The 27,875-nt window shown below is 37.4% G+C and overlaps 1 protein-coding gene across 1 annotated transcript in view; it reads left to right on the top strand.

Moving 5' to 3' along the window:
• The first annotated feature begins 3,839 nt into the window (after nucleotides 1–3,839).
• DENND4A (DENN/MADD domain containing 4A) overlaps nucleotides 3,840–27,875 on the top strand; it is a 35,605-nt gene continuing 11,569 nt past the window's right edge. The window contains exons 1-17 of the mRNA XM_010158329.1: nucleotides 3,840–4,171; nucleotides 4,797–5,046; nucleotides 6,624–6,693; nucleotides 8,232–8,401; nucleotides 9,083–9,324; nucleotides 11,504–11,570; nucleotides 14,802–14,860; nucleotides 15,512–15,656; nucleotides 16,238–16,413; nucleotides 18,219–18,319; nucleotides 20,235–20,453; nucleotides 20,697–20,842; nucleotides 25,575–25,708; nucleotides 26,469–26,604; nucleotides 26,848–27,054; nucleotides 27,146–27,274; nucleotides 27,541–27,685. Coding sequence (XP_010156631.1) covers nucleotides 3,864–4,171; nucleotides 4,797–5,046; nucleotides 6,624–6,693; nucleotides 8,232–8,401; nucleotides 9,083–9,324; nucleotides 11,504–11,570; nucleotides 14,802–14,860; nucleotides 15,512–15,656; nucleotides 16,238–16,413; nucleotides 18,219–18,319; nucleotides 20,235–20,453; nucleotides 20,697–20,842; nucleotides 25,575–25,708; nucleotides 26,469–26,604; nucleotides 26,848–27,054; nucleotides 27,146–27,274; nucleotides 27,541–27,685 — 2,704 coding nt within the window. The 5' untranslated portion in view covers nucleotides 3,840–3,863. The remainder of the gene's footprint in view (nucleotides 4,172–4,796; nucleotides 5,047–6,623; nucleotides 6,694–8,231; nucleotides 8,402–9,082; nucleotides 9,325–11,503; nucleotides 11,571–14,801; nucleotides 14,861–15,511; nucleotides 15,657–16,237; nucleotides 16,414–18,218; nucleotides 18,320–20,234; nucleotides 20,454–20,696; nucleotides 20,843–25,574; nucleotides 25,709–26,468; nucleotides 26,605–26,847; nucleotides 27,055–27,145; nucleotides 27,275–27,540; nucleotides 27,686–27,875) is intronic.

The following is a 27,875-nucleotide window of genomic DNA, read 5'->3' as shown; positions in this document are numbered from 1 at the left end:
ATGGTGTTTAATTTATAGTGGTGTTAATTACGTGCAGTCCATTAAAAATTACTGCCATGAGATGGCTCAAAAGCCATTTATTGCACTTTTGTTTCCAGGGACTTTTGTAAGAGTTTAGTGTTTATGATCCCATGGCATTGTCTTCAAAGCGCAGCCTTTAGCCCTCAGTGACTGAAGTGTAGAGAAGCAATAGTAGCTGCTTAGCGTGGCACTGTTAATGTTGAATTTCACCTGGGAAATTGAGTCTTGTGCAGTGTCAGTTTTTCTGTTGTGAGGTTTTTTTCCTTGGAAGTTGACTTGCAGTACTGTGTGATATAACTGGAATATCTTCCCAGTAAGAGTTTCTACAGAAATTATTCAGATTGCCAGTTAACGTGAAATGGCTCTTCACAGAATGATTGTCACTGAATCAGCTCACATTATGTACCTTCTTTCTGGGGTCTGTTAACATAAAGTTTTCATAATCTGCTCTCTCAGTAAACAGATGTTGAAAACTTGCTCTCACAGTGGCTCTAGTAAAGTCTGAATTGGCTTGTTAGCACTGAATTGTTTGGTATCTTTTGCAGTTTATCCCATTTTTAGCTGTAAGCCTTTGTATCAGAAGGCAAAGAAGGGATGAAAAAAAAAAAGCTGCATTAACTTATGAGAGTCTTGCTGACTTGTGTATTACTTGCTATAACCTTAGGAAGCAAATTTGTGTGATAGCAGGTGTTTGCATGTAGGGGATTCTAATTTTAACTGGCTCTAAATGAGGAGAGCTTGTCCCAGTTTTTCTTGAAGGTGCTTTTGGGAATAAATGAATGTTTGAATTTAAGACTTTTGGTATAAACTTAATACCAAAAAAAACCCTATAGTGAGGCTTAAATTGAGATAGGTACGATTCTTCTGTGTGATGTGTATATAAATCTTTCTGTTTGTTTGTAGTGCTGTCTTGGCTAATTAAACAGGAATAGTGTGCTGCTAATACATTGAGGTTATAAGGCTTACTTGCAATTTTAACAGTCATAGTTAATATAATTTTTGATTACCGAATATTGTTTTCAACTTAAAGGGCATTGTGAAGCACTTGAGATTGGTTGCTTGATTGGTAGCTTTTACACAGCCAGGCCTTTTTTCCTCAGCAGATCTTGAGAAATATTTTGGTTTATATATATATATATACACACATACGTAACTTTAATCCACTCTGTCTTCTGAGCAGTCTTTGCCCATAGCTCTTTTCTGATATATTTTATGAAGTATTCTTTTTTTCTTTCTGCATTTCTTGATGCATTTTCAAATGGTACAGCTTTTTAAAAGTGACAGCTTATGCTTGTAATTTTTTTTTAACTTAAGATCAAATGCTTGCCCAGTGTACTACAGCTTTAACACTGCTGTTACAGCTTACCTATTGGTTTAGTGTGAGTGATGGTTGGTAAAGTTTCCATGACAGTCAGAATGTAGTGTCCCATAGTGAAGCTTCACAGAGAATTGTTAATGTTTACAAAATATTTAGAAGTTCAGTCATGTTAGCTAAGAGATGTTAGTGTTTGGTCTTATGTTGGAGTTTAAAGATGCTACATGAAACATCTTTGCCTCCCCACGCATTTGTTGGTAGCCTGTTCTGGATTTGCTGCGGCCAGATGTACAGTGAAATAATGGGCAACATATGCAGTGGTTGAATTTGTGTGTCTTTGGATGTATCACTCAAGCAGGAGCTTGAGTTTTAGCTGTTACTCATATACTGCTAATTAAGTAACACATTCCAGATTTTTTTTAAATAACTGAATTTCGGATAAATTAAGCTTAGTTTTGTAACTGTTTTCTCTCTCAGAAAAAACCTGAACATTTGTTTATAACCTATTACACTGCTATATGTTGATGATGATTCCAAATAATCATATGTTCTAAAGTGTCCAATATTCCTTATTAACCATTTAGAAAGGGAGAAAAGTCTGATAGTTTGGGTTTTTTTTTCTGACATTTTCTGGAATAATGTAAATAAAATGGAAACTGTTACTCATTTCTTTGCACTTCTAGAAGCTAGTCAGGTCAGTTACTGCAGCAAAATAGAAACCACCTACAAAATAAGAGCAGGAAGCTGGGGAGGGAACTTTTTACAAGGGCCTGTAGTGACAGGACAAGGGGTAGAGGGTTTAAACTGAAAGAGGGAGATGGAGATGGGACATCAGGAAGGAATTCTTCCCGCAGAGGGTGGGGAGGCACTGGGACAGGTTGCCCAGAGAAGCTGTGGATACCCCATCCCTGGAAGTGTCCAAGGCCAGGCTGGATGAGGCTTGGAGCAACCTGGTCTAGTGGAAGGGGTCCCTGCCCATGGCAGGGGGGGGGAACTAGATGGGCTTTAATGTCCCTTCCAACCCAAACCATTCTCTGATAAGATGGAATTGTTTCTTGCACTGGTGTGTGAGGTTGACAGTAGTGATCAGGCAGATGTTGACATTCTTCTTTCTTGAGCAGGGACTGGTGCTGGAAATCTGAGGTCAACTTGGAACAATTTGATTAAATGCATGGTGTCAACTTAGGACATAATTTCACTAATTACCAGTGAGAGATGTCGAAATTTATTTTCGCTTGTTTTCACAAAGATTTGCTGGTAAAAATCCAGGAGTCATGATGGTATGAAGTTTGATAAGACTTACTACTTTCTACCTACAGCAAAAATAAAGGGAGATAAAGCAACCGGAATGATGATGACATGAAAACTGAAGTGTTGTACCAACCATTCAAACTGTTACAAATTGTTTGTTGAGTTTTTGAATGTTAGCAAGCTCTTGAAACTCCTGTGTTGTAACAGTTTCTCTTGCAATAAAATTTTACACCCAAACAAAATTCAACAAAAGGGAGTCTTTAAATAGCCTGTCTGGTTTAAAAAGTCTGGAACCTGATGATAGTAAACTTCCTGAAGGTACTTCAGTGAGGTTCCAGCGCATATGGGTGGCTTAGATAAACATTTTTAGCCCATTTATCCATGTTCCATGAAAGAGCAGGAAGTATTTTCTTTCTTTGCAAAATCAAGGTGTCAAGCAGGACATGGGATATGTGACTTGCAGAGGTATTCAAGAGTCTCTGACAAAGCAGAAACCAATTCTCCTGATACGCAGTGCACTGCACTGTTTGCAAGGCCATTTTTTCATCCTACACCTACTGCTTTGTCCTGTGTTGAAGTTAATTTACAACATTGGCAGCAAATACTGAAAAAAAACCACTATACAGAAAAAAATCATGTTTGTTTTTATCAATATGTTTCGGGAAGAAAGAATGCCATTTCCCAACATATTTTGACTGAACAGCAGGACTGTATTCCTTGTTGTGTATCAAGGGTCTGAGCCCCAAAACACTGTAAAATAAGATGGAGTCAACTTCTAGCCTGCAAAAATACTCCAAGAACATCTGACTTTGGTATCTGATCTAAAATCCCATAGAGTGAGCTGGCTGCAAATATTATAGTTGTATTTCAGAATAATCAAGAAAGCCTTAGCATATATGTTTAATATTCAGGAAGCCAATCAGTTGCAGATCATGCCTTAGAAGATCCATTGTCATGGTGAATAGAGTGCAGTAACAGTCTGTAGGCAAAATATGCGGGAACTACTTTGTAGCTCAGCCTGGAGCTTTACGTAGTGAACTATTTGCAAAACTTTGCATAGTATTTTGCTGTTGCTGTTCCTGATGGTTCAGCTACTCTAGTGTGTAAGTGAACAAAAAGGCTACCTGGGCTTTCCGGTTTTTTTTCAGTTATATTATTGCAAATTTTCTGGTTTTGTGAGTAAGCATAACCTTATTATTTCTGATATCTGATAATTTCCTTTAAATATACTGATGCATATTTCTTTCTTACCAGTTGTAACGTCTTGTAATGGAAGATGGAAGACAAAGGGGCTCGTGTTGCTGACTACTTTGTTGTCGCAGGATTAACAGATATTTCAAAACCACTAGAGGAAGAAATCCACTTCAATGATGCTTGCCATAAAATCGCTAAACCAAAAGAACCTATTACAGACGTAACAGTAATTAATAAATCTCTGGGGGAGGAGGTTCCTCAGGGATATAAATGCATAGATGTTACGCCCTCAGGATTGTCTGCGGATCTCAATAACGGCAGTCTTGTAGGGCCGCAAATATACCTTTGTTATCGCCGAGGAAGGGATAAGCCCCCGCTTACTGATCTGGGGTGAGTGGTTTTTCTGTTCCAATAGCGACTCTGGCAGTTTTATTTGACTAATGAGGAAATAAAGAAGGTTTAATGGCATATTGTAATTTTAAGATACAAGTCAAAACTCTAAACAGGAAGATGTTTGTTGTCTTGAGCATACTGTAACCGTATATGGTAGGAAAAATGCATGCTGAGTGCATTTTAGTGACAACCATAATCCTATGTGTTTTGGAGTTTTCAAAGACATTTATGATTTTCAATATATGTATTTGGGTTGAGATATGATGCTTATCCTATTTAATACAGATTGAAGAGAGGTGAGTTCTTAGGTGACATTCTTAAGATCAGGCAATGAGTCTTTTAATAGAAATGAAAATAAACAGTATTGCAGTAAACAAAACTCTTAAAAGCAATTATACGTGAGGAAAACTAGTACAGTTTCTTCACGAAGCTTTTCTGTTAGAATGCAGTTTGGTATAATGTGACCTGAACTTTTCAGTACAAATGTTTTGATCAGAGATGAGGCAAGAGCTGGTGTTCAACTAGTACTATTCAGTTATAGTTCTTAGCACAGTATTAATATTCAAAGTGTTGTAAAAAAAATTATGTGTCTTCTGACTTTTGTTCATCCATTTTTGACCAGGGTGTTGTATGATGGGAAAGAAAGAGTAAAGCAAGGTTGTGAAATAATTCAAACTACTCCATATGGTCGTCCTGCTAACATTAGTGGCAGTGCCTCATCGCAAAGAGTGTACATCACTTACCGAAGAGCATCCGAAAACATGACACAGAACACGCTGGCAGTTACGGACATATGTATAATCATACCAAGTAAAGGAGAAACGCCTCCACATACGTTCTGCAAGGTTGACAAGAATCTTAGTAATAGTATGGTAAGATTCAAAACCTGGATTTTGAACACTTGATATTCAGTGATGTAATGTTTGTGGAGCATTTGTGACAGTTCTCAGACTACCTGGTTAAAAATTTTGATAAGCACTCTCCAAACATAAATCCAATCTTGGAAGAGTTGGAGGATTACATTTCTTTGTTCTGCTTGGAACAAAGTCTTTTTGGAAGTCTTGGAGGAAATGGTCTTTTTACTTCTGACTTGAAAATGCTGACTTCAACACCTTTGGATTAGTCCTTAGAACCTGTTGTGTCACCATGTGTGTATCTGGAGGTTTCACAGATGTGGCTGTTTCTGGCACTGATTTTATTGTTGTGATGGGAATTCTGTACCCAAGAACTGCTTTCTGGTTTGTTTTTAAACTTCCTTATTACCTACAGTGCTGTTTCATAGATGTCATCCTCGGCAGTTTCACAAACATTTCCTCTGAAGAAATTTGCATGGAAGTGATGTTGGATGCTGTTGACTCTAAGCCTGTTTAAATGCTTAATATGGTTCCAAAGCTAGACCTGCTGAAATGCACAGGCCTCCCAGCACTTCGTTTTGCAGAACTTAGTATTTGGATGTCTGCTAGTTAAATGCTGTTTTTTTAGGGTCCTCAAAAGGCAGCATGCTGATGAGGATGCTGACTGCATGTGTAAATGATGTCATGCAAAAAAGATCATAGAAGTGACCTGTACTTGGTTTTAAATAAATGTCTGTAAACATTAACAGATTTTTTCAGTCTACCCATCCTTGTATGGGCTGGGTTATGGAAGTGCTGTCTTACGAAAGTTGCTGTGTCTTTCTCCCATCCATAAAAGCTTTGTGTGCTCTCAAAGGGTACCCGTCTTTTCCATTCTGTGGCTTTCCATATTCTTATTGTCATGTCCAGAAATGGAGAACTTCAAAAACATTTGAAAACATTAACAAGGCCAGAAAGGAAATTGTTATTTAGAAGCTGCAAAAACCGTGACATTATGCTGCAGTGTTTCACAGACTGTGAAATCACAGAGGGAAGAAGGAATCGGGCTTAAAGAATAGCATGAATAAAAGAAAAATGCAGGCACAAAAGGAGCCTGTTGAGTATTTAAGGTAAAGTAATACACAGATGTGGTTAGTGACAGACACATTGCACTGTGTGTGTATACATATGTGTGCGTGTATCTGCCTACATAGCGTTTAAGCTGGAAGTTTAACAAAGTGGCGAAAGGTTTAAATATTTCTACAGATGACAAGTGTACTTAAAATTCTGTCGTTGTGTTATCAAATGTTTTGGAGAAGAATTTAGAGATGTGGTTCAGTCTAGAAACCAGTTCTGATTTGGACATCAGGCTGATGCCTGCCATGGGTTGGTTCGCTCAGGCCTAACAGGGCTTCTCCTTCAGTTTTATGTTTCTGGCTGTTGTCAGAAAGGAGAGTGTAGCAGGCCCAGAACTCCTGTACCTTAATGCTCTGTGGTTTTGTGCATAGGTTATGGTCCTTTGTAAACAAGGAAGAGGAGGTTTTCCTCTGCTCTTTTCTGCAACCTCCTTTTGTTACACTTCATTGCATAATCCAGTTATTTCTTTTGTTTTACAGTGGGGCTCAGCAGTATATTTATGTTATAAAAAGTCTGTGGCAAAAACCAACACCATATCCTATAAAGCTGGTATGTAACTAGCTGTTTTATTTTCAATTTAGCTGTTTTATCTTCAGTTCAGGTTGTATAGGCTGATTTGTAATGTCATGCATCTTTTTACTGGAGTTACTTGACAAGGACTGTGTTGGCATTATCCAAAAAGGAATCTTTCCTTGAAGAAATCTTTTAACATAATGTCCTAAAATCAGCCTTAGAATTATGTATTAAGATATTTTGTTTTAAAATTTGCCCCTAATGGGAATCTCGGTTGTGTTTTCATGGGTTTCTACACCGCCGTTGTTATTGTTGGTAACTTATGGATGTGTGCGTATGTATGCAGAAGAAAATACCACGGACAATATCTGAGGAATTTTCATGATCACTTTCTTTAAGAAACATTTTGAAAAACACTGCAGCAGTGCCATTTAAAGATGATACACAAACCAAAAATACCTATTTATCTTGTTTTATTTATAAGACAGTGTTAGATTGGCTGTGGCTCTGAAACATGTAGGGTTGGTTTTTTTAAAAACCCTGATTTTGTTTGAGTGCAAGTCATGAGCATGATTGAGACTTTAGCTTTTGTTCACTTATGTCCCTTTGAGATGTTGCTGTCTGTAAACAACAGTAGTTTAGGACTAACTAAAAGGTGGACAATGTATTTGTAAATAAATAAAAATTTCTGAAGGCCCCACACCTGGTAGTAGCTTGCACAGAGCTTTGCTTCTTGCAGGGAAGAAAACCCACTGCCCTTCTTGATTACCAATTTTTATTGCTTACTGATATTTCACTGTATATTAGAAAAGAATGTGTAGTGATTGTGTTCTCTAATGCAGAGAAATCTTAAATCCCTTCACGCAATGCTCCGTCTGAGTTTGGAGTCCCCTGTGTGGGCGGTAAGAAAGGAGGGATTGCCGCAGCTGTACGATGTAATTGAAGACCTGTATATTAAGAGGTCTGCGTTATTCTCTGCGTCAGAACTTCATGTTTTACGGCTATGTTTAAAATGAAGTCAAAACACATTAGTCTGATAGCACATTAGCTGAATCCTCAGCTGAGGTGGATCCACATTGGTTTGATTCTATTGGTATTAGAAATCTATCCAATATCTAACATTACCAGATTTTTTCAGGAAACTTCTGTTGGCAAGAATTAATTGTTTTCATAACTGAAAACATCAGTCTTCTCAATTATTCAGGCTACCGTTTTTTAACTAAATTTTATATCTTCACACATACTAGTGATGAGTGTGAACTGTTGTAATAAGAGCTGAGATGCACACAGCCTGCAAACAGGAAAAGATAAATCAGTTATGAATAGTCTGTAGAATAGTAAGCAGGAGTTCAGTCCAGTGTTTTAGTCAGCTGGTTTCTCCTTAGGCCCTGGAAGCATGCTGCCCCTTTCCAGCTATTTGCCATGCCTGGTTATTTACAGCTTGCCTTTACTGCTCTTCTGACGTTCATGTGTGCTCACGTACAGTTTTCTGGTCATGCTGTTATGGAATGAGCTATTCCAACTGTATTTCTGCTGTTCCTTACAGAATGTCTCTTTACGAATTGCCTTTACAGGTTTAATATGCAGATATCCCGAAGAAGATTATGAATCATTCCCATTACCAGAATCTGTGCCTCTTTTTTGTCTACCTATGGGTGCAACGATTGAATGTTGGCCATCTAACAGTAAATACCCTCTCCCAGTTTTTTCTACGTTCGTACTAACTGGAGCTTCTGCGGAAAAGGTATTTTGAAAGCTTAAAAAAATCATTGTTAATAAGTAAGAAAAGATTGGTTGTTTATTTGTTAAAATATGCATTATTTTCATAGACAAACTGGAATCTATCCCTTTGGGCATAATTCAGAGACTACTTTAAAGAATGACTTGCAGTTATTTCCCAGCTGGAGTGTTGATCATATAAACCTGTACTCCTTTGCTTTCCCATCATGTTAGCCTGTGAAACTCCAGAGCTATAAAAATTCTGACTGCATACACATGCAAGTATACTGGTTTTATTGCAAGCGTGGAAACAGCCTTGCATGTGTACACTTCTTTTTAAAGAGTAAATTGAGAGGAAAACTGCTTTGAGTTGCTTACAAAAGATTCCTAAAATAGCTTTTAAGGCAACTGCAGGAGCTGTTGACTGTAGTTGTACTCTGTAAAATCATTATTTTTCTCTCACTTAAATAATTTCATAAGTTACTCTTTTTCATATGACACCAAGTGTTTTAAATAAACTATAGACAGTCTGGATTTTTACAGCCTTAAGAATATTCCAGAATAGATTGCTTCAAAAGCTGGTGCATTAATGTAACTTTCCCAACAGTAACATAGACTTGATTTTCCTTGCATGTCTAGGGTTTGCTAGATTGTTTTGAAAATTGAGGCAGATTTATTGACCTCAAATCAACAATGTTGTTTGCAGGTATATGGTGCTGCTATTCAGTTTTATGAACTGTATCCTGAAGAGAACCTCACAGAGAAACAGAAATCTCAACTGGGATTAGCAGCTGCTGTTGAGGGGAAGTCAGACACATGCAGAACAGTTCAAACAAACAAATGCATCTGTCTGCTCTCTCACTGGCCTTTCTTTGATGCTTTCAAGAAGTTTCTTACCTTTCTGTATCGTTACTCCATTTCTGGTCCACACGTTCTGCCCATTGAGAAGTAAGTAACTTCAGAAATTCATAACAGTAAGTTCAGTTGATGAGAGCTCTTATTTTTACTTCTAACTTTCCTATCATATCCGTTCGATTTTGGTCATCAAACATTAAATATAGTGGTCACTCTAGGTGAAGCACTTTTCTCCATTGAATAAATGTATCTTTACCTACTTCCTGAAGAAGTCTAGATTTTTATTAGTGATTTAAGTGTCTGCAAAGGTATCTCTGAAAGCCTTTTTTAATTACCTTTGCACCCTTTAGCTTAGAGATTAGGAGGAGCAAGGTTATAAATCTTTCTTAATGTTGTATACATTAAGTTAGGAGAATGAACTATGTAGTTTTTCATTTTTTCAAATGCCTATTTGTTGTGTAATGAAAGATAATAAAACAGATTGAATTTTTTGCACTGGTAATCCTCCTCTTTGTGATAAACTTTCTTTCTTTCTTACATAAAGATTTCACGTTTTAAAATGCAGAGGAAACCTTTACATTGGTGGTTGATATCCATAATTGATATATAATACTGTTTAACATTTCTAGTCTAACGGAATGATTTAACACATAAAATTTCAAGTGCAGTATTTCCTTTTTTATTTTATTACAGTCCAGTGTTTTTTCTGATTAAACTTCAGTATTGCTTTGTGAGACTCTGACATTGTGGATAAAGCATTTTTTGTTTATCTACTTGGTTATTCCACTTTGTATCTACTATACTTGTTTTAAATTTCTGATTGTGTAACCTTCCAATAATGAAAAATCTATTTTTTTTTAAACAAGTAAATATAATTAATGCTTTTATTGGTTTTGATTTTACAGATTTATTTGCTTATTCTGATTTTTCTCTGATTTGTAAACTGATCAATTTACTGTGGGTAATTTAAATATAGCTACACTGTCTTGCATGAGGTTAATATAGCAGGTAGTCTGGTTTCTTCGGCTGTTTTAATGATGCTGAAGGTTGTCTGCGCCATTCATGTGTACGTGAACGTTTTTGCTCAGCTTCTGCAAGCACCAGGCCTTTCTCTGTTCGCTGTATGTCCCATATTTCTGCCACCACCTTCGTACGCTGGTAGTAAAGACAAACCCCCAAATCCATTGGTAGCCTGATGCCTTTCCTGTTCTCATTGCCGTGTGGCTGCACGGACATTGATGCTGATACAAGGGATGTCAGTTGAGTGGTGAAGGGGAGGCACGAGAGTGCTTCTGGTTGATGCAAGTTATGTGATTATAGAACTGCAACAGAAAGTTAAGCCTAGCATACCTACACACGTAGTTAAAAATAGGGGAAATTAGGGTTTAGCATACATCTATTGGTGTAATACACAGCTACCATGAAATACATGTATGAAACTTTTGATGAGAAACATAAAAAATGAGTTTGCTGTATAGGTCAATGCTTGTTTGTCACTTTTTTTGATTCTCTTCAAAATTTGTTGGTTGTCTGCATCATCATGATAATGGCTAAAGTTGCAGAAATGGCAGTTACGTATGTGCTGTAGCATGTAGTTTAAGATGGATTGCCTGTTTCTTCCTGAGCTTCTACTGATTGTGTGTAGCTTCTTTTCATGTGAAAGTCTGTATTGTGTACAACTCCTATCCTTGTACAACTTGTAAGTTTAATCAATTTTATAGAACTGAGAACTTACTCAAAGGTAAAACTTTTTTTTGGAATTTGCAGTATATGGAAAAACTTAAACACTTCTTTCATCAGAAATCTTACATACCATTTTGTATTTGGAAGTGAGGAAAGTGGATGAACTTAATGACTTTCCTTGATACTCAGCTCTGAGATTTTTTTGCAACCAACCAGTGCTGGTCTCTGAGGGATAGTGCTGTTTCAGGCCAATCTCAAAAGCATGATTGTAGAACGGTATTGTGATACTCAAACATCAGTATTTCTTTACAGATTTTTTTAAAGTGCCTTGTAATTTTCCATTCTCACAAAACAAGCTTGCAGTCTGAAAGGTAACCTGACCTGCCATTTTGGTTGTCCCTAGTAGAAAAATAGGTTTTCAAGGTCAGAATATCCCTGTAGGATTTGGGGCTGGTTTTTTCTTGCTTTGTCTTTTCAATATGTGTGCGCTATTTTTATATAGTAATTTCTTTTACTGGGAATAATTTTGGCTTGAGGTAAAGCAGTTTAAGCTTATTTCTACTAAATCAGTATTTTTCTTTTCCTCTAGACACATTTCCCATTTCATGCATAAGGTTCCTTTTCCATCACCTCAGAGGCCGAGGATTCTAGTTCAGGTAAGTGTAAATTTCTTATTAATCTGTGTCTTAAGTGAAGGGAGAACAGCTGTTGAAGAGGCCAGTAAATGGAAAACAAAATTTTTATGGTCATGTGTGTTTTGGGGATTTTTTTTTTCCCCCCCTTTAAATTTTTTTTTTTCTCCTAAATTCATACACTTGTGTTTATAGATTTCTCACTGTTCTGTTTCCTGTTCAGTTAAGGACTTCAGTGAGATATTACAAGATACTGTTCAGTGAGCTTAGAATGGAAATTTTTTTCAGAGTATATGGACGTTAATGAAAAACTACTCAAGTTCGCAGCTGGTCTGAGTTTTGCAATAATGTTTTGAGCTCTTTTCCTCTTGCTACTGTACGAAGGCTGAATGTAAAATAAATAAGTAAAATCAAAGGCAGATGTGAAGTGTATAGTCCTGATTACCCGTTTTCCCAAAGGGCTTCGCGCTGTCCCCTAAGTAATGGATAGCTTTCGCTGACAACTGCAGGAGCACGTTCAGCAGAGGCACGCTGTATCGCACGTGGGCAAACTCTGTCCTACCTGCCAGACTAGCGTGTTGTGTTTTACTGTGTGTGAGTGAAGCGGTGTAATTGCTAGGGTTAGGCTACCTGTTGTTTGAAATTTCACCCCTGTCCCTGTTGGGAGGGGAGAGGAAATCCCTATCTCAAACACTTAAGTGAAGCATTACTAAATGTTGATGGTTTTCTTCTTTCTAAGAGGCAAAACAGGTAGAGACGTTAAAATCTATTGCTGATTAAAGACAGCTCGCTCTCGGTTGTAGTTATCCTACCAATTCTGTGCTTTTGAACAAGTTGTTACAAAATGATGTTACTCCCTGTAACAGAGAGCCCTTGCAGTTTTCTGTCTTAATGTGCTATTGAAGTCTTTCACAGTAAAACCAATCTTGGCTTCTCTCTTTGTAGAATGACTTGAATATTAAAGATCCTCTTTAACATACTTGCATATTCTAAAGTGACATTCATTGCTGTTACTGAAAAAGGGTTGGAGAAATAGGTAAACTGTCTCTGACACTTCTGTCACTTTTGAATTGCATTTTAGAATCATAATAAACCCTGTACGTTTACACCTTGGGGTTTTTGTGTTCACCTTCAATAAAGTATTTGTGTTAGGGAACACTAGACACGTTTGCAAAGTGTGAAGTGAGTTTAGAGAAAAACGTTTACCTATTTTAGTCTGAATTTTTAGGGAACTATGTCAGAGTGTTCACGGGTGTATATTCTGGAACGAAGTCTGAGGGCCTAGATGTAATTGATGTGAAATTATGTCTGTTACACCTTAGTATCACAATGCTGTATGTATCAGGTTAGTACAACTTCAGTAGCTGATAGCACAGATGGAGAGTGCACTGCTTTTAAAGTAGGCAGTGGTAGTGGAGCTCTAGGAGTACGTACTTCCTTCAAGCTGCTGTCGGGGACTTTGTGAGTTGTGTTTGATACTGCACTGAATAAAATCACCTGTGACTTTGTTTTCCCAAAAATAGTGAGGGAAATGCCTGTGTTCTTGGAAATAGGATTCCATTTTGGTGAAGAAATAGTAATTTCTCTCTAAAGCTTGCTAATTTAAAACATGATAGTCTTTTGCTAAATAATTAGTGTAGCAAATCCTTCTGAATGTGTGCTGCTGTAGAATATCTTGCAACCTGTTGTGACACAATATATTTTCGTAACTGCATGTATGCCAGTCTGGATGTGTAACCCATTCTTAGATCCTTCTTAGCATCTGTTACAAATGAGAGGGAACATGGCATGTGTCTGACTTAAGTTTCAAAGAAATCACATCCATTAGTAAAACATTCCTGAATGTTCCTGATGGCTAGTTTCCAGCTGCTGTAGTTGATAAGTTGTTTCTGATTTGAAATCTGCTTGATTCTGTTCTCCATGTCCTACATCCCCTTATGACACAGATACTCCTTCTCTAATGATGTGTTCACAACCTGCGAACAAAGCAATACATTTCTCCCTCTGAAGGATGAGGACTGTAAGTGCCTCTTCTGCCCAAGGGAGACCTGCTCTTTGAGTAATGTTCATTGTGTTTATCTGCTTTTGCTGAAACACCAAAGTCATAGGACACTAGGCTGCTGCTTCCTTGCTGAGGGTAGTTTATGAAGGTTATCTCAGGCTGAAAAAAAAAATAATTGAGTTCTTTGAATTGTTCACTGAAATGGTGTTTGTTGGCCCAAGCTGACTTACCTGTAGACAAATCTAGCATGTAGAGCGGTGTGCCCATTCTCATTTGTCACTGAAGCATTAGCCTTCCAAAGCTCTGTTATGTGGAATACACAAGGAAGCAATTCTGCATCAACTTTGTGATGTTTTGTGTCTGTCCAGGCACAGCGATAGGTGTTAGTGCTTCAGCATTAGTGTTACTAATTCATCTGATCATATCACTTCTGATGTCTGGTCGTCTGCAGTGGGGTCTGAAGTGAAACAGGCTCAGAAATGAAATGTTACTAAAAGTTATATAGGTAGAAAATGCATGACCACTTAGCAGGGAGGATTAAGCAAACTGGTACCTTGTTACCTTGGATTTACTGTGCCTGAAAATGTCAGTTGAGCTTTGATAAATTGATTGTGTATCTGTATCTTGCTCGTTTGAATCCTCCTATTCGTGCTGAGTATGTGAATGATTTCTCTTGAAGTCCTATCACTCTAAGAAAGGAATTTGAATTAATAAAGTCTTTGTCTTGGATCTTTAACTAATGCAAATTTTAAAGATTTTTATCAAAGAGCCAAGCTGTTTCTACCAGCTATGAGCCTAATTCTCATGTCTTCCAAAGAAAATATTACTTAACATTCTGATCTGCCATCTCTTCCCTTCATGCATTTTATCCGTCTCTTTCCCCCTAAATCCAAAAAGGACCCACCTTGGCCCCTGAAAACTGTGTGAACGATGGGTCCTCGCTTCCCTTAAAATACAGAACGCTTCATTTTTTAGTAGTTAATGTATTCATTTTTTTGCGGTATTAGCTAATTTAAATTCCTCTTTATGAATATGCAATGTACTCAGTTCTGACTAAGAAAGGAAGAGCATGCTTTGCCTTTTCTTAGTAAAAGATACTGATGGATAGCATTGCATGCCACTTCTTACAGTGCTGTGCAACTGGGCAATATAATGTTCAGCTTAGCTTAAATTTAGTTTTTAGCTGTTCTTTGTCATAGTAAACATTTCCAAAGTTCAGAATAAAAACTATGTATTTTAAACCCTTTTTCTAGCTATCTCCACATGATAACCTGATTCTTAGCCAACCAGTGTCATCACCCCTTCCACTGAGGCAAGTAGCAGTATCTTCTGTTTAATTAAAAAATGTATTCTGACGTACGTAGTGCAAAAGGTTTGGTACTTTGAGTTGTAATTATGCAAATTACCTTGTTGTTGTCTATTGTAGCTAGTGTGTCTGATGTTTATTTATGTGATTAGACTTGTGCCCTGACAAGGATACATACTTAATGAACAATATCTGTGTATTTTCAAATTGGTTTAGTGTTCTTGAGGCACACTACAGATTGTTACATCCCTTTTCTAAGAGTTGGTACCTGGGCTCCCAGGGCAGTGCAGCTTTTGTATTGCAGGGTAGCTGAAGGAGTTCTGTCTGAACTTCCGTGTCTTGGTGCAGGAGAACAATTAAATGCGTGTTGTCTCCCCGTAAATTGCTTCTCAAAAAGACAAGTCGTTGTGCACATGTCCTGAAAATAGTCTAGACTGAAAAGTCTCAAGGAGTCACAATTACTGTTGGGAAGCGTAGCCATTCTTCGCTGAACAGTCAAGTGTACCATGTAGTCTGCCTTGCAGTCATCTTCGAAACAAAGATTTGCAGGCTTAAGTGTGTAAAATCCTACTCCAATGCCTTGTTTTCTGTTTTGTTATTGAACTATTTTTTTTATGGTCCCTTGTAACTCACCAGTGTGTTTATGTTCTGTAACAGTGGAGGCAAGTTTTCTACACTACTTCAGAATTTAGGACCTGAAAACGCAGTAACTCTACTTGTATTTGCTGTGACGGAACATAAAATTCTCATCCATTCATTGCGGCCTTCTGTCCTTACTAGTGTGACAGAGGCATTAGTCTCTGTAAGTAATGTTCCTTTAATCATATACCTTAGGGGGGAAAAGGAATGCTTTTTAGATAAAATCAAAGATAAGTGGTGGTGCTGTTAGGCTTAAAAGGTTACTTAAAAATAAGAATAAAAATAAAGATCATTTAGAGAGAAGGATTTACATTGCTGATATCCGATGAAGGCAGAAGAGTAACTGTTGTTGATTCTTTGTGTATAAATATCATAAATAAGCATGCTGTTTGGTCATCACAGTGCACTGAGTAAGTGTTCCTGGTTTTCCAACATAGCACTGTATTCTCTCTTGCAGATGAACTTTAAATGTATGTTCTTTTCCTCAGTCTTCATTGTTTTCCTAGCTCTACTATATAGTGTCTATTATTCTGAAGAGCTTTCTTTCTACAAATTCAACACGTTAAATGTTAGAGAAATAAGTACATTTTTACATTTAATAATCTGCAACTAGATTTTTAAGTAACAATTACCTGCCAGGTTAAATAATTTTGAAGCGGCAGTTAGCGAAGTGTGGTTTATGTACTTGCATAGACTATATGATATATGTTTCACCTATGTTTTTGTCTCTGCGTATTTCCAAAGATGATATTTCCTTTCCATTGGCCTTGCCCATATATTCCTCTCTGTCCCTTGGCACTGGCGGATGTGTTAAGTGCACCGTGCCCGTTCATAGTGGGAATTGATTCAAGATACTTTGACCTCTATGACCCTCCACCAGACGTTAGCTGTGTTGACCTAGATACCAATACAATTTCTCAGTAAGTATTTATTGACAATTTTACTCTGTGTTAATTTTTTTGTTTCCTGTCTTCAAAGGCAAAAACTATCTTTTTAGCAAAACTTCAGGGGGTTTTGTTTGTTTTAAACCTCTGAACTATGCAATATACCATCCTTCTTGAAACGAGGATGGCAGAAATGATCATCTGTTCAACACAGCAGAGTGGAGGTACACTCCTCATGGAACATTATTGCCTTTTATTCTGTTACATTAAAATATTATTGCACGTGTTGGCACATTTCCTGGATTAACCACATTGTGTCTCACTTCATTGTCCCTGGAGGAGAATAGTAACTTTTGTTTTTCCTGATCAGCTTTCTTATTGTTGAAGAAATGCTGGCATCTGCTTGAAAATAGTAACAATTAAATCATACTCCATATCAATGTGAAGCATAGGAACTCTATGTTGAGAATTAGAGATGTGAACTTTTATGGGTGGGAGTCTTAAGACGTAGAATCACGCCATCGTTAACAGACTGAAATAACAGTATTATAATATTTCTCTTTCAGAACTGTAGAGTACTATGCTTTTCTGTAACACTAATTGTCTTGTACCCAAAGTACTTTTAAGGGATAGCAGTGCTCTGCTAAAACCATTGGGAAACAGTCCATATTGTTATGATACTCAGTACAAAGTATTGCTTATGTTCTTGTGATGATGTGATACAAAACCAGAAGAGGATGAGATTTCTAATTCGAGATTATAAAACCCACTATTAAACAAACTTGTATTTCAGAATTAAACTTTTATTTCAGCATCATGTTTAATATACTCGGTACATGCTCAGTGTAACTTCTCAAAGTCTTGTCAGTTGTTTTTTGTATCGCCTGCTGTTGTCTTCTGGCATTATGATGCTGAAAACTAGAACCATTTTTTCTTCCGAAATTTTCTTATTTCTGGGTTTATTTTAGCTTCAGTAGTTCTGTGTGGTTTTAGAGAAGATTGTATATAAATTATGTGTAAATAAAAACTTTGAAGGGTTTTATGCTGATAGCGAGTGTGTATAGCAATTCTGCTCAGAAGTTTTTAGGAACTAGTTCAAAGTAGACTATGATAACTTCAGCTGTGCTTTCGTTACTTTTTGGGTTTGCATTTCTTCTGGTATTTGTCTAACTAGCTGCATATTCTTTAATAGAAAATAATTTATTTACAGTTATTTCTGGCTTCATTCTACTTTTAGCTGATTTTCTGTGCACATTCTTAAACAGGTTAATTCAGTTTTGTTGTATGGAAGAATGTTTAAATAAATGCTCACAATCTTTGCAACTTTGATTTAACAGGGTCTTGAAACTTGCTGATGCCCCCCATTGTCAACATTAATTTTTTTCATCATGTTAATGATACAGTGAAGTCTGTATGCACTAAACCCAAAGCAGTTATCATAGCAAATTGATTTTGGGTTACTATGAGCATTCTAGTCATTATCTCTATCCTAGTTTAAGTAATTACAGCTCAGAACATTGCACAAGCAACCACCACACATGCTATGGCAGGTGCTTAATACTATTAATCCATCTTTCCGTGAGTTCTTAGTGGATTGATTTCAGTGCTGGAGTGTGGCTGCATAAACATCATCCTGAAATACGGGGCACTGGTTGGATGGCTGTGATCAAATCTCTGTATGGTAAATGAAACTTGACTTGGTTGGTTGGCTTTCAATCCTGCTCAGTCCTATTTTGGTGGAGCAAATCATAGATATTCTCCCATTTTTTTGGGATAGAAAAATCCTCTGAGTATAGTCCTATATACACATGTCTAAACTCATACTTTTTTTTTCCTTCCAGAACTGGAGATAAGAAAGCTATTGCATGGAAGATCTTACCAAAGAAACCTTGTAAAAATCTGATGAACACTTTAAGTAATTTATATCAGCAACTGGCAGAATGTGAGTGGGAAAGTACATAGTAAAATCTGCATTGATGTAGTGTGCCACATTAGCAGATAAATATAGCTAATGAAATAATGTTCTTAAATCACCTGTAACACTAAGGGTAAAACCTGTGCTTTAAGTCCAGATATCAGAACCTGTTCAGGGGCTTTTGGGGTGAAGGAAACTTCCATATGTATAAGGCAGTTCTTAATAGATATTGCTTTGTACTGATGTTTTCCCTGTACTAAAAAAAACTGCAGAGCTTCTCTGACAAGGGAATAGTAAAGCAGAGTAGGCCAGGACCTAATAAAGACCTGTAGTTTGTCTTCAAAACCTGTTTGAGTCTGCTGATATCTTGACAATTGAGAGAACTTTGACACTCAAGCTGATAATACTTTTTGTTCTGATTCTGTGTTGCTTTGCAAGTTTATCTTGAGGATATTTGAATGTGGTATACTGAGGGAAGAAAGTACCTAACACCTCAACATGGAATTAACGAATGTTTCTAAACACTGGGGTTTTAAATGTATTGCACTGAACATTTCTAAGAAAAAAATGGGCTGTTGATGAATCCTCAAATATTGCAGAACAAGGAATATTGAGCCTTGATGGGGAAGCGGAAAAATGGGTAGACAGGATGTTAGTGAAAATCTTTAAAACAAAACTTTTGGAAGTGTCAGTGTAAAGGCCAGCTGATAGCTATTAGGCTTTGTGAGGTGGGAAGGACATCCATCAGCACACTGTGACAACACCTGTCCGCTTAGAAGATGATTTCCATAGAATTGTAAAATCAAGTTGCTGTAGCAGGACAGCAAGTAGTTAAGACTTAATCAGAGTGTGAAAAGGATGGGGTTCATCAACACTGCAGTTTGAGGAATAGGTACCTGGAAAGCGCATTGCATAAGACCTTGGTAATTGTCACCTGGATTTAGGGCAGTTGTTGTTTTTTTTAAAAGCTGTTTACACCTTCTTGGCTATTGAGGTTACTAGTATTTAATTGTTTCCTGATTAGAATGCACAGAAACAGAATTTTATTGGTGTGTGCTGCACGAAAGTGTATCACTGATAGGTGATGAAAATGGTCCGTTGCATCAAAATTTTGATATATTTTACTGTGAGGATTTCCTTAGGAAAAAAAATTAAACCTTATGTTCTCTATAACCTATAAAAATACTGATGCTGGTTTTAAATTGTTATTACTGAGTAACCTGCTTAAACATGACATCAGTGTAAGGTTGGCTGTAATTGTGTGAAAGACTTTAATGAAACCATCCTTTCACTGTTTGGAGACATTATTAGAATGTTACCATGCTCTGTGTGTAGCAGTGAAACCTTAGCTAGAGTTTTGATGGCTTTAAGATGTTGATACAAGTATCTACGTTAAGAATAAGGCTTTTGCTAGACCTTTTTTAAAAATGCCTGCTATCTCTCTGTCAGCCTGTTGTGTTGTTTTGATGGCTGCACTTTGGACTGGGTGGTTTTCTGTGTATATAGGCACATGGTATGTATAGTCTGCTTTTTGGGAACACTTGGAAATAAAAGGCACTGTAAAAGAAGTGATACATCCCATCTATGTCTCAAAAATACGCTTCTTTAATCAGCTCTTACATAATTTTTTACATTTTTACGAACAGCTTACTTTGGGGGCTTTTTATAGTTCTCGCTGTTGCTGTAGTAACTAATGTGCTGAAAAGGTAAATGTATCTTGCTTTTCATGTTATCCAGAGGTACGTGAGTTGTGTAAGGTCAAGCCGAACTCATTGTCGCAAGTCATGTTTGAATTTAACTTAATTGTACTTTAATCTGTTCCAAACTTAACAGAGCTCAGTATCAGTGAACCTCGTAGGATAAAGAGAAATATTTTTATCATAGAATTTTTACCACTAGTGAGGGGGAAGTGTAAAGTGTATCATGTTGGTTTTGTTCACAGTGCAACAGAGACCAAGAGAAGATGCATTAATGGAATTAGCAATGAATGACTACGATTTTAATTCTGGGAAGAAATTGCATCTGTTAGATTTGGAGATCCAGGAAGCATTTCTGTGTTTTATGGCCTCCATACTAAAAGGCTACAGGTCTTACCTCAGGCCAATAACAGAGGCACCCTCTGAAACAGCCACCGACGCAAGTTCTCTCTTTGAACTACAAGGTGAAGAGTTACAAATTCATTTTATGTGTATTAATTCATTATTTTAGATTCTCTCATTTAAAGAATAAAAGCATTTGCAGTGTTAGTGTTGGGAACGATGGTAGAAACGTAAGTGCAGAAGGACTGCATAGTATTGGCAAAGGTTACAGGAAGGTTATCGCTCACTGGCAGGATACCTGCTGACTTTGGGTGAGGGCTTTTCAGTTTCCGGCGTTCTTCCATGGTTCTGATTTCTCTTTATAGGTTTCCTCAAAAGTCGAGACCGTTCACATCAGAAGTTCTACACGCTGATGACCAAAACTCAGATGTTCATCCGCTTCATTGAAGAGTGTTCTTTCGTCAGTGACAAGGACGCCAGCCTTGCGTTTTTTGACGACTGCGTCGATAAAGTAAGCACGTCTTCACCTGCATGTCAGCTTTTAACTTCCGCTGGTGCTTACATCATCTGCTCTCGTACAAGTGGAGTATGTTTGAAGTGCAAGTTTATTGCTGTTTTTAATTTTACTTCCTTTCTTGTAGTCACTGGAGCCTTCCATTTTCCTTTTGTGTTGGCCTTTTGTTTTATCTACACTTTCAAGAATTTGAAGCAGAAAATAAAGTATCATGAGAACAGATTAGAAGTGCTAATTTCTACACGTATGCAAGCTTCTGAAATACTGGCCCATAGTAAGAAGTGTAGTATTCTGGCTGTAAAGCAGCAACTTTGAGATTCTTTATCAGAGAATTATATTCCTTAGATGAATCTACAAGCATTTTTAGAGATTGTGTAATACTTCATGCAGTCATTTAGGCATGGAGATGATGAGCAGAACACTGAAAGGTATAAGGTAATCTCACTATTTTTAAATCACTATAAATAGATAGTTCCTTGACCATTTTTTAAGCAATGTGCTGGCCAGTTCTTTTTAATACTAATTCTTTAGCTCTTGAAGAATTTTTAGAAGGCTTGTGCTAAGTGTAAATAATTAAACCCAATCTTTATCACTTGTCCTTTCATTCATACTGCTGTCACTTGCTTCCCCCAGTTCAAAACCAGCTTGCTGATGTAAATATTTTAAATACAGTGGTTATATTGATGCTCTTCTCCTTAATACTTTCTAATGACCTTGTAATCCAATATTGATGGATATGAAATGTACGGCTTTCTTAAAGTAAGCAAGATTTATTATGGTGTCACACACAAGCTTTGCATAAGCTGATGTTTTTTGTGGGTTGTTACTCTGTTGTCGTGTTTGTGTTGCAGTAAAGGGACACCTTGCTCCTTGTTGCTGTTCTTGTCTCTCGTTCATAATGAGAAGGAAAGGCAGTTGTTATGTGATGAGTGTGCAAGTGCAACGTGATCACAATTGGCGTTTTTCTTGAAATAAGCTTAGGAGTTCTGCTGGACCAGAGCTTGCAGAATGTTGGATTTCCCAGTCCAAAGCAGATCTCTTTTTTTTTTTTTTTTTTTCCCCCCCAGTTATTTGTAGAAGTACCACTCAGATTTTTTTTTTATCAAATCCTAAGATGTTCATAAGGTCCACAGTAGTATAGTGTTGAGCACTATGAAGGACTGTTTTCTAAAAAGGACAGGTATATTCACTTCTGAAAATTCGTAGTATTTTCAAACAGCAGAACTGAAACCCACCCACAGTCTTACACCCCTGTTTGCTTCTTTTGTAATATGAAAGAAAACTTTATGAATATTGTAAGAAATTTCACGCCTACTTGTCCTCTTACTGGCTACCTGTACCTCTGTTCTGGGGCACTGATGTTCAAGTAATGCGTATGTCTAGGATTTCCTGTAAAGTAGGTCACCTGCTGTTTGCTCCCCAGGAATTAATACTGCAGACTAGGAAAACTGCTGTTTACAGTTTCTGTTTATGGCTATTTCTGCTGTGAGGGTGCAGAAGGACTAAAAGGAGTTGTTGCTTTGAAAACAAATTTGAAAGCAGTTAAGTCTGAGAGAAACACAAAAGCATGATCTAATAGTACTTAATGCTCTCCATAGGTTTTGCTAGTCTCAATATGTTAGTAGTAGCAGTTCTCAGAAGTGTGCTTCAAGGTTCTACAGCATGATTTGCAGGTATTCCTGGGTTGCAAATTTAATTAATTACTAACATTTCTGCAATGTTCCCTCGATTATCTTATAGTTCAGTTAAAAAGCCTTTGACACATATTGTTTGCTTTACTGTGTGCCAGTTAGTGTTTAAAAACAGAAGGTCTCGTAGTCACTGGGGTATATTCCTACCTAAACTGTGTAATGTTTCATTTTATAGAATGCTTTATGAGGGCACTAAGTCGATGCCCCTGCTAAACTTACCTTGCCTGGGCATTCAAACAGTTCTTCCCAACAAGTAGTGTGTAGGTTGGTGATGCCGCTGTGAGCCTGCACATAATGTGTGGAGCTGTTGGAGCTCTTACCCTTTTCTAAAAGCTTAGGTAGCCACTTGGACAGCTGAAGCACACACTCATCTGTTCTAATGCCAGCTGTTTTGCTAGTTGGTGCTGTGGGCAGCTTCTTCCCACCGTAAAAACAATGCACATGACAGCACAGTGAGAAAAAGTTATTCTCCAACTTGTAAATCTGCGAGTTTTATTAACGGGACAAATACTTATGCCAGGGATGACTGAGGGGAAAGTGAGACACTGGAATTACTATGCATTTAGGGTTTGCCATGGCTGTAGAACTGCTTGTGTAACTGTTTTCACTGACACAAGGGAGTGGGTTCCCATGTAGGATTTCTTTGAACAATGATACATTTGCCTAATCTTCTCCTTCCTGCATCTCTTTGATTGCTCTTATTTCTCATACTGTGCTTAACAGTAACACACAAAGTCAAAATATTGAGGTATACCAAGGACTGCTGTAAGCTAGAGATGTAGCTAGGATGCTCTACTTTGACCAGATGTCAAACTTGAATGATTCCAGTAAAAGTGAATATTTATGTATATATTAATGTCTTTCACTAGGTGAACCGGTACCTGAAAAAGTGATGTCATGGGTTGAAAAATGATACAACACTTTCTTATGAGTAGTTATAAGCCACTGGGTTGATACAGTTTTATGTACTGTGAAATTAGCTGTCTATAAAATATAATCTAAGCCCTGCCTCAAATAATTTATAAGAATAGTTTAAGATGAAGAGTAATCTCTTCTGCATGTTATTTTATCCTAGACAGCAGCAGCAGAGGTTGTAATTGATTGCCCATTTTGTCTGCTGAAAGATGTGGTGTAATTGCCTCCCAGGTTTTCATTTTTCCAGGAATTCAAGAGTTATCTCAATTCAGTACATACTGAAGCTACTGGCTTTATTGTATTTGACTGGTGAAACTTGTAGCTGTGGGGTTTTTACACCCTTAGAAGTATTTAAATTGTCAAGCAAGGTTTCATTTATTTCTCCTTTCCAGGAGCCATATGTTCTTGCTACTTGTCTGATTCAATTTGCTAATACTTTCCATCTGTCTCATGCAGTAAAATGTGTAATTAAGAACACATCTTTGTATCTTGATCAAGTTTTAAATATTCAAAAATTCTACTGAAACTATTTGATATGTTTTCATCTTACTGGAGGGAGCAAACTGTGGAATATGCTGCTTTTTGTACATTAATTCTCTGTTGCTAAACTCTGAAGGCATGAAGAACACGCATCCTTGGGTTCCACAGGTTGCTTATTCATTTGGCTGTCATTTGTTTGCCATTTAAACCACTTGAATAATGGCTACAAATGTAAACTGTGACAGTATTTGAGCTGAAGGCTGGGGCTATCGATGTGAATAAAAAGCACGTGCTGTGCGCCACAACGTAAATAGCTTCTGATAGTGCCAGCGCTTTGAGATGGAGCCGCGTCTCATCCTGCAAGCAGAAGCAGTGCTTGCGAGGTGTTGGAGGAGACACAGTTGGTGACAGAAGATCAGAGACCAAGCAATACAAATACCAGTACAAATATCAAGTAAAAGCTCTCAGGTGGAATGTAATACATGTTATATTTGCTCTGTTCCTAGTGGTTTCTGTAATGCAAACAGTAGCAGTAGGAAGCCTGTAGTATTGTTAAAGGCTTGTGCTTTGTCTCAAAGGGAAACAGTTCAGAGTTTCCCAAGATCTTATTTGGTGTGGCTGAGTTTTGCTTTGGTTCTTTATTTTTGTCTCAAACAACGCAACAAAAATATTTTGGTTAAAGTGTTGGGCAGTTTTCCCCCACTTGATCTTGCAGTTTGCACTGAAATTTGCCTGAAGCCTTGGATGTCTGTGCTGCTGTCTTTAAAGCAGGGGCATTAACTGGGGAAGTGCAAATTTATACTTCTCTGCATCAGCCAGGCTAGCAGAGTGAAGATTTATGGTCAAATTGCTGTTTACAAAGCTGAAAACAAAACAGGTGCAGATGTAACTTATGTTTAATTGTACTGTTATTACAAGTCGACTCTGATACCCATGAACTGAATTTATATCCTAGCTGTGGGAGGACAGGACCACTCAGTGCTGCCTTTTCACACATTTAACTGTTGAGTTATTAGAGAAAAAAAATCATGATGCTGCCCTTCGCCTTTCAGATTGCTTTTTTTGGTTAAAAAAACAAAGTTACTTCTATTCCTCTTTAATTTTAGTGAGGTCCCAGGTTTTTATTCCATTATCTCTTTGAATGAATGGGTATTTCTGCAATCTCTGCTAAGCAGCATGGCCTTAATGACTCTCTAAGTGACTGAAATTGCTAGATAGTCTTGTTTGTGGATTGTGTTTACATAAGGCAATTGAATAAAGCTTGTTACTGTTTTCAGTGCTGAAAATAGAGGGGGGGAAAAAAGCTCTTATTTTCATATTTAAAAATACATCTCAAGTTACTGCTGCAGTTGGAAACACAGTTGTAGGAATGGTTGTATTCAGAAAGATTAACCTCTTGTACAACTCCTTATGTAATATTTAACTGAAAACAGTCAATTCAGCCTATATTGTTAAACATCGATTACTGTGTTGGGGTAAAGTTTACAAAAACAAAGCAACACTTACTGTTGTCATTATAACTTTGCAAGGCACCCTTACTGTTAAGATGCAGTCCTTCGATGCCCTGCTTGACCGTATAGCTTTAACAGCAGAAAATGCAGTAACACTAGTAACTACTTTTTATTTTAATGTAACTTCTCCAGGTAGATACGGACAAAACCGGAGAGACACGGCTTATAGAGCTGGATGAGTCATACAAGAGTGAGCATACAGTTTTCATAACACCACCTGAGATCCCTCATCTGCCAAATGGGGAAGAGCACCCTCTGCAATACAGGTAACCTAAGGATACAGTAGGATGTTGAGCAAAATCCTAACCCTTTATTGAAGTTGTAATGATTCTATGTGTGTGCATACAGAGGAGCACTGACACTTAAGCTGGCTCTGTGTTCACATTACCTTGTCCTAGCTGCTGACACTTTTTAAGGTTAAAACTGGAGTTAATGGACCCAGTCTGTTGGCCTGCTGCTACTGTCGATAATGATACAGGCTGTACATACTGTTTGGGAAGAGAGAGTACATTTCAAAGAATTGCTGAAAACTGGCATTACTTACTTAGTCATTATGTCAAATGACTTCGTCCGTTGGCTTTTTCAATAATTCTGAGAAACATTTTTAAATCTAATTTAACTTAATCTTTTAGATAGTTTGATATTGTTCATAGTGATTTTTATAAACTACTCATGTGATGCTCACTAGGGACTAAGCCACACAGTTGATTTTTTTTTTTTATTAACTAGAATCAATCCTAATGTGTTTGACACATTAATTAAAGAAAATGCTATGAAAGTAAATATATTTATCAATCCAAGTTGCTTACACTGAGATAACAGGTTAGGAGTCTGTGCAGGCTTATGAAATCATGCAGATGGATTAGCAAACCACTTTGTCAACGGTGTCTTTAAAGGTTTACTTTGGTGTTTTCTATTTCCTGCGTAGCTTCTAGTGCAACTGTGTAATTGATTTAATTTGCTATTATGTGATGTGTTTACCTTGCAACTGCCTTACAGGAGTTAAGTGATGCCTTTCTTTTACAGCTATAATGGATTTCCAGTATTAAAACTAGATTTGTTTGAGCGACCTGAAGGATTTCTCACAGCACCAAATAACAAACTGTCCTCAAAAGCCAGTAGTCCGAACAGCCCATTGCCGATGTTCAGGAGAACTAAACAGGTACTTGCAGACCAAAAATAATAAACATCAATTTCAAGAAATGCAGGTTTTTAGGAGGGAAATGTTGGTCAGAGCTGTTCTTGGTATCAGTCTCTGCTTTCATTTTCTTTCCTGCTTGGAATATTATGTTACTGTGAATGTTGTGGTTTCTGTAGGTGTAATGATACATGTTCATTTTTTAACACATAGGTTTGTGTAATCTATGTGTAAATATACACAAATAATCTTTATGATTCTTTACAGGAAATTAAGTCTGCACATAAAATTGCAAAGAAGTACTCATCCATACCACAGATGTGGTCCAGGTGTTTGTTACGTCACTGCTACGGTCTTTGGTTTATCTGCCTTCCTGCCTATGTGAAAGTGTGCCATTCAAAAGTCAGGGCTCTGAGAACAGCGTATGATGTGCTACAGAAAATGCACACCAAAAAAATAGATCCGCCTGATGAGGTAAAGTAACAACCCCAGAAGCAGCCCCCGGCTTTTCTTGGATGGAGTATGTGTTTTTAGAATCAGAACACTAACTTGGGTGTATTTGCAGGTGTGCTACCGCGTGCTCATGCAGCTGTGTGGACAGTACGGCCAGCCTGTGCTGGCAGTGAGAGTGCTCTTTGAAATGCAGAAAGCTGGTGTTGACCCTAATGCCATTACTTATGGCTACTACAATAAGGTGTGTACTTTTGAAAGGGGAGATGGAGGTGGGAAAGGTGTTTTTATCCAGGCAAATAGAAGCAAGCAAATAAGGGAGCAGTTCAGGTGTAATTCTGTCATTTCTAGTAACTGGAAGAAATACAAGACAATAATTGTGTTGGTTTTGGTTTCGTGGGCTTAGAAGTCTGCTTTATAACTGCCAGTGTAACTCGATTGGAAATTTAAGTCAGTGATTTCATACCTGACTGTTCTTTAAGATAACTTTATTTGGTATTTCCAAAATAGGCCGTTTTGGAAAGTACCTGGCCTTCAAGTAATCGAGGTGGCTATTTCCTGTGGATGAAGGTCCGAAACGTTGTTTTGGGAATAGCACAGTTTAAAAAAGCTTTGAAAAAGCTACCCGCAAGCACCTCGCATACAGCCATTCCTGGTAGAGTATTCACGTCCTGTTCTTCTTTATTTTCATGCTGATAATAAAATGAGTTCAAAAGCTTTCTGTGGTGAGATCAATGATAAAACCGTTTTAGAGGAAAACAAGATTCTCACTTCCATGTTTATCCTGTAAAAGTGTAAACTTTTTTGTGGTAAAATGTTCAGTGTTAATTGGAAAGCACTTGATA

This window comes from Eurypyga helias, unplaced genomic scaffold (genome assembly GCF_000690775.1).
Source record: "Eurypyga helias isolate BGI_N326 unplaced genomic scaffold, ASM69077v1 scaffold8899, whole genome shotgun sequence".
NCBI lineage: Eukaryota > Metazoa > Chordata > Aves > Eurypygiformes > Eurypygidae > Eurypyga > Eurypyga helias.
The sequence above is the reverse complement of the archived record's forward strand: the minus strand, read 5'-3'. Positions and strand labels throughout refer to the sequence as shown.